Raw genomic sequence first — 8,796 nt, forward strand, 5'->3', positions numbered from 1 at the left:
TTTTTTTTTTTTTTTTTTTTTATAGTAAAGTATTATAAACTGCAAACTGTATATACCGTGTACCAGTCGAGTGCGTCCGTTGTCCGTCACATTCGAGATTTGACCCTCCCATCGAAGAGTAGCAATCGAGATGTTTGTTTGGTGCTTTCGGTTTACACGTTCGCAAGCTTTACTTGCTTAAAGAGATCTCCCGAACGCGGATCTTGTTGTCACGCATCTTTTGGCGGCCATGCTGATTTTTTGGTTTTGGTTTTGAGTCCTATGTTTGGAATGACCGCAGATTTCGTTCGTTCGACACACCACTGTATTGCTGTGATACTTAGGATATACATGAGTATATCGTTCGATTACACAAATTGTCGTAAATATATGCAGGGTGCGCTATTCTAAGTCTTTAAAAAAACACTATCGAAGTAATTTTCTATATTTATTTTTTATTTGCAATTCATCGTTCTGTAAATTCGTAAATTATATTTTGTAAGATTTTGAGTTTTATTTTATTTTTTTTTAGAAATCCTATGTTTTGTAATCAAATAATGCTAAATACACCGAAAAATATTGTATTTTGAGTAAATTTTAATAATCTTAAATTATTTCAAAAATGATGCGAAACGCGAAATTTTTCGAACTGTTAGATATCAGATTATTGTTATCATTTCATAGATTTTGAATTTTTAAGGTTATTATTCTGTGAATTATTAACTTTATAGATAACTTTATAGATAAAATATAGAATGTGTAGAAATATTAATTTATTTAGCGTTTTTTGAAAACACCCTGTATATTATCATTTAATTTAAGGATTTTGTAAACGGAGGTATAGTCAATTTGTGTGAAATTATTATTTAAAAAAGTAAGTCTCTATATTTTTATAAAATCAATAATAAAAATACGTAAATAATTTGGTGATGGTAGTGAAAAATTGGTTGCAATCCCGATTCGGATTATTGTAGATATTTTTCGCGATGACTGGTGTTTAAATATTTCCTTGTTTACATAACTAATTGTCAATTATTTCACTTGCGATTGTCGAGTGAAAACGCCGTGCTTTTACTCGACAATAAGTAATGCGAATCGAGCATTGCAAATCAGAGAATAAGCTATAATCATCTAATGGTGCCGGAACAATCACCTAACTGCTGTCTTGTTTCATTTTTGTATTAAATCTTCTACCCACTTCTGTCTACACTGTTCTACATTCTTCTGCATGGCGTGGTTGGTTGGTAGTGGAAAGGAAGAGAATGCTCTTCCCAACAAATTGCAAGCGCACTTGTAAGATATTTACCATTTTTATTATTACTCACCAGTCATATCGTTAACGTCATCATTAATCGCCATCTCGCTCGTCTCATTTGATCATACCGTTTTTTTTTTTTTTTTAGTTTATTTTATTTCAATTAAGCTATCCAAGTATCATTACACTGATTTTGTGAACGTAGCTGTAGACTTTAGTCTCTCACATCATACATCAAAACACTCGCCACCACGTAATATCGCAACACTCATAGGAAACGCAATTTAAAACGCCAATGCAGCGTTTGCGTGCACATTGTAACTAATACATTGATTGAAGGAATAAATATATGAGAGCAAAGAATTTTATAATTTATAATATTTAAGATTTATGAATTTTTAAGTAATAAAATAATGATTTAATTTTACAAAGTAGTTTTTAATAAAGCCTGAATTTTAATTTCAATATATATTATTCTCAATTAGAATTAATTTGTTATAATAAAAAAAAACAATTTTATTTGTGTAAGAATTAAATTTCCAAAAATTATGACACCGTATACATTTTTATTCCTTCAGTTAATTAATTGTCAAAATAGTATTGTCTCTATTTAATAATTTGTAAATCTCTGACAGTATTTCAATCGTGCTTACTGCTTATTTATGTCACAAAAATGTTATATTTTTGTAATTATAATTGATAATACGATATGTGTCACAATTAATTTTATTATTTATTTCAGTGATAAATAATTTAATTTCTTCTCTTAAGTAAAGTCATTTTTGCCAAAGATAATTCACATTTCTAGTATTTTTTAATTATCTCTTACAACAATATTGCAAAATTTTTGTGTAAATGTATGATGTTTCTATAATAACTGCGATCGATCACATGTATATGTATATGTATATGTATACTACACTTGTTTGTATATTTATTATGGCACTTGCATTTCCTGTGAGTAGACACGATAATTCACTGCATGTAGTATTCTCCTTAGTTTCGGGTATTACGCCTGATTTACAAGTAGATAGACGTGAAAGTACCGTAGAGATATATCCGCCTACCTATATATCGCCACACGTTCTAATCATAACGGTTTAGATAAAATGCCGCGATTCCGGCGACGCTCAAAGTGGCGCGTTTGCGTTACTTGCAAAAATAAGTTTTCCGATTCAGCATAATGTCGCAATGTTTAAATATCACTTTCGACGAATCCTCGTGTGTCTCACGATGTTATGTGACAGTCGCACTATTTTTTTCTCTTCAACATCGTAATACTACGTCAAGCATTAAAACATAAATGATATTTCATGATCGACTGAGGAAGTCTGGGATCGATCGGCTGCAAATATCCTTATATTTTTTCTATAAGTGGCAAATAATTCAGAAAAGAGACTGAAAATTACTGCTATTTAAAATAAAATAAATAAAGTTTTTTTTATAAATTTTTTTCATATATGAATTTTTCAAATTTAATGGATTGCGACGTTACAACTTGCAATCAATTAGCAATGCATTATTACAAATACAGTGTCTTAAGATTGTAGTGAAAAATTGGAAATCTATAAAGTTATCATGTTTGTACTGATGATATTTTCTTCGTTTGTCCTTCGAGCTGCAGAAAATATCCTTTTATTTTTATCATTTTTATCGAATCCACGTGTCAGTTTAAGTTTTTTATTAACTTGCTGAAGTGAAGTGAACTTAAATAGCTTAATCAATCCGAGGTTTTCCCAAATATGACGCTTTACGAGATTCATTTCTTTTACGAAAGTCATATTCCATCGGAGCGTTTACACGACAATATGTTGGTCCCCTTTAAGCGCCGCTATCGCGATTTGTATTGTACAAGAGAAACTTGGCTGGCTGTTCTCCTGTAATTTATTATTCTGTATCTTCTGATCAGGGCCTGGCTGCGGGGCGCTATCGTGCTGGTGTTTCTACTAGGTCTGACCTGGACGTTCGGGCTTCTCTACTTAAACCAAGAATCCGTCGTGATGGCGTACATCTTCACCGTATTGAATAGTCTCCAGGGGCTGTTTATCTTTGTGTTCCATTGCGTACAGAACGAGAAGGTAAGGGAATACGTCGGGGCACAGAAGTCCGCCTTGATTTAGACTATTCTGGCAACATCGCCGAATGTTCCCGGAGAGAGAGATACAAACAACAAAATCCGAAATTGTTCGTGAAATATGTAATAATTTTTACTTAAGAGTGATATCGCGTAATTTTTTATAAGAATGATTTTGCATCGATACGCTTCCCGTAAAACCTAATCAATCCTATTATATATTTTTTTTACAAATGATTTGTAATAAAATGTTACATTGTTATTTATAAAACTATGTAAACTTTATATTTTTTTAGAATGAGATTATGCAATGAGTTGTGATAATTTTTTATAAATCATTCTCACTTGTGTATTAATTTTTATATTAACTTAAAATTCGAGAAATTTTCTAGCGCTTAAGTTTAATATGTCGATATATCACGATTGATATTAATTAAGATTACTGGAACGATAATCATGTTAGCATCGTATTGTTTTGCTCATGAAAATCAGAACATGGAGATGATTTGTCTAATGAAGCGCTGTACAATAATGTCTAATAAAGCGCAATACAAGTTACTGGCTTTTACTTCGCGTATTTTTGTCACCCGTAGTAGGCTCATTATAATTTTTTCAAGAATTTGAGAACTTTTTTTTTGTTATCATCGCGAGAAGCACCGTTATTATTTTTATTTCTAGTTAAACCGGCACTATAATTTCAAGCCTGCGAATTTAGATCGCACAACATTTTCACAAATAACCGCAGACGGCTTCCTGAATTTTGCCTAAAGATGACAAAAGGACGTAAACTGAATAAAATCTAAGAAAGCATAATTCTTTCTTTATTTTACTAATGATAAATTTTAGTCGCGTACCATGGCTATTCGTCACGAGGCCGTCTGCAGCCTGCGGTCTGCAGTGTCTATGTATCAGACTAGCAGAGATGCACATAACGCATCTGCACGCTGTCTCGCACAAGCCTTTAGTTCTTTCTCGCACCGTTAAACTCGTTTCGTTGGGTCGGGCGGGCTCTGCTTCGCTCTTGCAGGTGAGGAAGGAGTACCGAAAGTTCGTGCGCCGTCATTCTTGGTTGCCGAAGTGCCTAAGGTGCTCGAAGACTGTGACAGGCGGCTCGGCCGGCTCCACTGGCGGCAGCGGCGGCACCGGTGGCGCCAACGGCGGCAAGGACTTCGCCTCGCATAACACCTCGTCGAACCCCTCAGCTCCTACCACTGACAGCTCCGGACTGTCGCCTCATGCAGCCACCAATGTGGGTACCAACGCCGGCGCCACGTCACCGCCAAACAATCACAACAACCTGACCGCCACCTGTAACAATACGAATCTTTCGATAAACGTGAACCTGAACAATTTGTCGCTGAGGTCGCCGGTCGGGGCACACCAGATGCACATGATGGCACCTAGCAACCACAATAGGCATCCCGCTCAGCAAGGTATCCAAACGCCGCTTATACACCAAACCGAGACACACGGATAACGAAGCGAAATGGAGTGATCGCCCTGTGGGATCACAGTGATCGATTACTTATGAAAATTTAGATCTGTTGTAGTCCCATATGTTCGCAACTTTTACAGACACTACGTCGTTTTGATCAAATTGACTCTCGACTTGTCACATTTCCTTTTATTTTGCTTAATATACATGTATATAAACTGATAGTATGATATAGACTGACGTAGTATTTGTAAAAATTAGAACATATTTATTTTCATAAGAATATTGGTTACTGTGTTTTATCCATGGCACAATCGAAAGACTGAAATTGTAGGAGTCCGAAAGCGGAGAACGTGCGTCTTTCTCCTCCACTCTCACTTTTTTTTTATAGTACAGCAATGACGGTGCAATACTTGATTAATCTCTGAAGTACGTCAATTAAAATCTAACGTTTTCTGACATTGTATACACAAGTCAGACTAGCATATGTAATAATTTGTACATGATCTCATAGGATCAAAATAATTTCTGAGTATTGATAAATTGCATTTCTCTCTCTGTTTCTGACTTTTTTCTATATATTCTTTTCTCGCTTTTCTTTTAGTATGATTACGAGTAACACAAGTATGATCCGTCTATAATTAATTATTATCGTTCACTTTTTGCCTGTCGCTCAGAACTCAGCCTGCCTTCCTTTAAACTTGCCCCTTCACAATTGAAAGGTTGCTACAGTTAATTATCTCTCAGCGCGAATTACAGTTTCTGTCTGTCTCTCTTGATCTTTTCAGCGTGTGTAAATAGATCTTAGTTCGTCACGCATTTAACGCTAAATGTAGTTACTTGGTTCTCGATTTCATGCTTATGATGTATTATGTATTAGGTTTAACAATCCAACAGAATTTAAATTGAAGCGTAACGCTTTATTAATTTTTTCTTTTCTTAATATATTATATTAAATTTGTTGCAGGATGTATGTAAAGTAGACGATCCTGCTAGTTTATTTGATTATTTTTACAGATAAAGCTTAGTATACGCTTATAGATTTTTCACTTAGAAATTATTTGTAATAGTAAACTTTCCAATAAATATTCATTTTTACTTAAAAATTTTTATTTATATATAAAGTTAATTTGTCATGATTGTAACTTTACAGTTAATAATTTTTATCTTTAAAAATAATTTTTATATATCATAGAAATTAATTTACAGAGATTTAGATTTTCTGTACGTCAGATTATTACGTTTTGAAGCGTATATTTATGAATAATGTTTAATAAGTATAATTGTGTTTAATTTGGCTTTAACGCTCGAAACCGACATGAACCTGAAAGCTTTTTTGGTGTTATCAGCAAGTCACTTCAAAAACTGACTCGCAAAATGGCGAACTAAAAGGCATTTAACGAACCGTTCAGCTCTTTCGACCCTGTCGCGTTCAGAGAGTCGAAGAGAATTGGCCGACAAAAATAGAGTGAGAAAGAAAGAGAGAAAGAGAGAGAGAGAAAGACAGAGAAACTAGCGAAACAAAAAATGTATTTGGGAGAGAAATTGTTGAATGTGCTCGTGTATACTGTTATAGGACAGTTTGTAGGAAAACGTCAGTCAGAGGAAAACACACTAATGTTAAAAATAATTGAAAATAAAAAAATTTTGAAAATACGAAAATATAAATTTAAGTACGAACTCTTTTCATTTTTACGTTTTTAATTTTATGTTAAAATTAGACTTTCTTTAGCATTCTATTTGCAATGTAGATTGATACTTTTTTGCATTAAGTTTTTCTCACAAGTTATTCCATATAATAACTTTCATATTAAAATTATTGAAACAAGCCATTGTTTTGTACATTTTGTACATTATTTTGTGCTCGTTAAAGGAATAAATAAGATTCTTATTTTTGAGGTCAACTTAATTCAAGCACCTTGTTAATACGACCTGTTATATTTCCAATTAAGAAAGTGTCTTTCATCTGGCGTTCATTATTTAAAATAACAATTTTTCGAGGATTTTTGAATACCAAATTATTTCAAGTAACAGCTCGAATAAAAGTATCGCTTATTAGCTTAATTACTCTCGAGTTGTCCAGAAACGTATAAATATATTTGTCATATTTATCATTATTACATTGATCAGAAAAGATTCAAATCAGATTAATAACGAGAAAAACATTTCCATATTTTTATTTTCAATAATTAAATTATTTTTATCTTTTAAAGTTTTTGTAATGTTATAATCTTTATAATTAAGTGTCATTCTATTTAGTGATTCCAGTTTTATTTCTCATAAAGCTAGTTTAAATAATTCTTCTGTAAAGAATTTTTAAACTTTCTTTTAAAATAAAGGAATCTTAGAAACAAATATATATTTTTCTTTTTGGCAAATTAATTCGATTGAAGAGATGTCGCTTCCAGATTATCGATAATGACTCGACGTCCCCATTTTGTAAATAACGCGCGGGAGGCAGGCACAGCACGAACATTCGAATTCGCACTCTCGCGAGCACGCTCGCCCGCAAGACTTCCTACTAACAGTGGTGATTTCCGTGCTTCTTATCTGGCTTCGGGGTTTGGTGTAATGCGGTTGCTGGCTACTTTGTATCCTCTTATGCCCCGGCCCATTCCCTTTTTCACTACGAAGAGCGCGATTTTGCGCGATTCGTTTATTTCAGATCTTCCGGATCATCAATGAAATCTGTGATCAGATAAAAGGCAGTAAGTGATATAATTTTACCGAAACAAGTACTTTACTCAGGCATTTTTATAGCTGCAGTTGAAATAATATGGTAAGTCAAATTAAATAATAGATAATTTAATATTAGTAAACGAATTGAATTTTTATATCGAATGACGTGACAAGTATTCAAATAAAATTAAATAGATATTTAAATAGATATTATTGACAGAATGAAAAAAAATTTTTTATTATATCTTTTAATTTTTAAACTAATTTAGGATTAATTTGATTTATTAAAAAGACGTTTGCACACTTTTAATTTAGTTATAAAAACATGCTAACAAAATAATTATAATATGATGAAAAGAGCTGAGAAAATATAAGTTTGACTTGTCAGTTACTGCCTTTTTTCTAATCACAGTAGAAATAACTTCGGTGGAATAATCGTAATATCAGATATACTCGCGCAATCATGATTTCTGATCACTCTCGTAATCGTGTCTCCTTTATATTGCCTTCTGTCGCTCTAATCTTTTACTTATATTCGATATATTTAGACGAATTTTATTTAATCAGCAAGATGATAATTACTCGTTTATTACAGTTATAATGTTTGAAGCAAATTACTGTGATAATTAATTTTATTTATATTGCTTATAGTTTTAAGAAAATTATCTCATCAATTTTTTTTAAATGTATAAATTTTTCATTTAAAGTATCACATATAAATTATATTTTTATAAATATTTTTTTTTATGAGACGTAATTTTTTTCTGCACAATTTAAAAATTTGTAAAAGATAATTTAGAATATAAAAAGTAGAGAGAAAAATTAAAATAATCAGAGACTGTTGATATTTGTCGCGACAACCTTGTATAAAAACTTACTTTAATTTTAATAATTATCTGTGCTACCTTATTCGCATTGTCAACCAGATTGTTCACGACGAAGAAATTTAAACAAACGAACTTCCGTCGACGATGGGGAAGGTATACGTTCAGAAAGATTCGTAATGTACTAGTGGACTTAATTCTAACTAGACACGCGAAGGGCGGAGTACGAAGGGATGCACTCTATGCAAGCACTTACACGTCGCATTTCACGTCTATTTGTTCTCTTGCACTTCATGGCACTTCCGTATTCCGCCTAAACGCGCTTCAAGTAATTAAGTGGTTTTTTCCTCCCATGACATGCGATCGATGGAAAACGTTTTCTTGAAAATGTGAATGCTCACGCATAACGATCATTACGTTGCACCTGCATTCGCAACATGCAACTGTTGGCGCAAAAATTTTTGCGTTTTCCGTCGAACTTGCCGAAGTGTTTTACATGCTGAGAAACATACGTTTAACCCTTTACACTTGTCGTACCGATTGATTGACC

General features: G+C 32.8%; 1 protein-coding gene across 7 annotated transcripts in view; it reads left to right on the forward strand.

Moving 5' to 3' along the window:
- LOC108752150 (latrophilin Cirl-like) overlaps positions 1-8,796 on the forward strand; it is a 399,284-nt gene that overhangs the window by 383,328 nt on the left and 7,160 nt on the right. For 4 of the 7 annotated variants that reach the window (XM_018492802.1, XM_018492803.1, XM_018492806.1 and 1 more), the window contains 3 exons: positions 1,228-1,272; positions 3,144-3,312; positions 4,336-4,557. In XM_018492802.1, coding sequence (XP_018348304.1) covers positions 1,228-1,272; positions 3,144-3,312; positions 4,336-4,557 — 436 coding nt within the window. Of the gene's footprint in view, positions 1-1,227; positions 1,273-3,143; positions 3,313-4,335; positions 4,742-8,796 lie in introns of all 7 variants that reach the window. The other 3 variants (XM_018492808.1, XM_018492807.1, XM_018492805.1) reach the window with 2 other exon arrangements.

This window comes from Trachymyrmex septentrionalis, unplaced genomic scaffold (assembly GCF_001594115.1).
Source record: "Trachymyrmex septentrionalis isolate Tsep2-gDNA-1 unplaced genomic scaffold, Tsep1.0 scaffold56, whole genome shotgun sequence".
Taxonomy (NCBI): Eukaryota; Metazoa; Arthropoda; class Insecta; order Hymenoptera; family Formicidae; genus Trachymyrmex; species Trachymyrmex septentrionalis.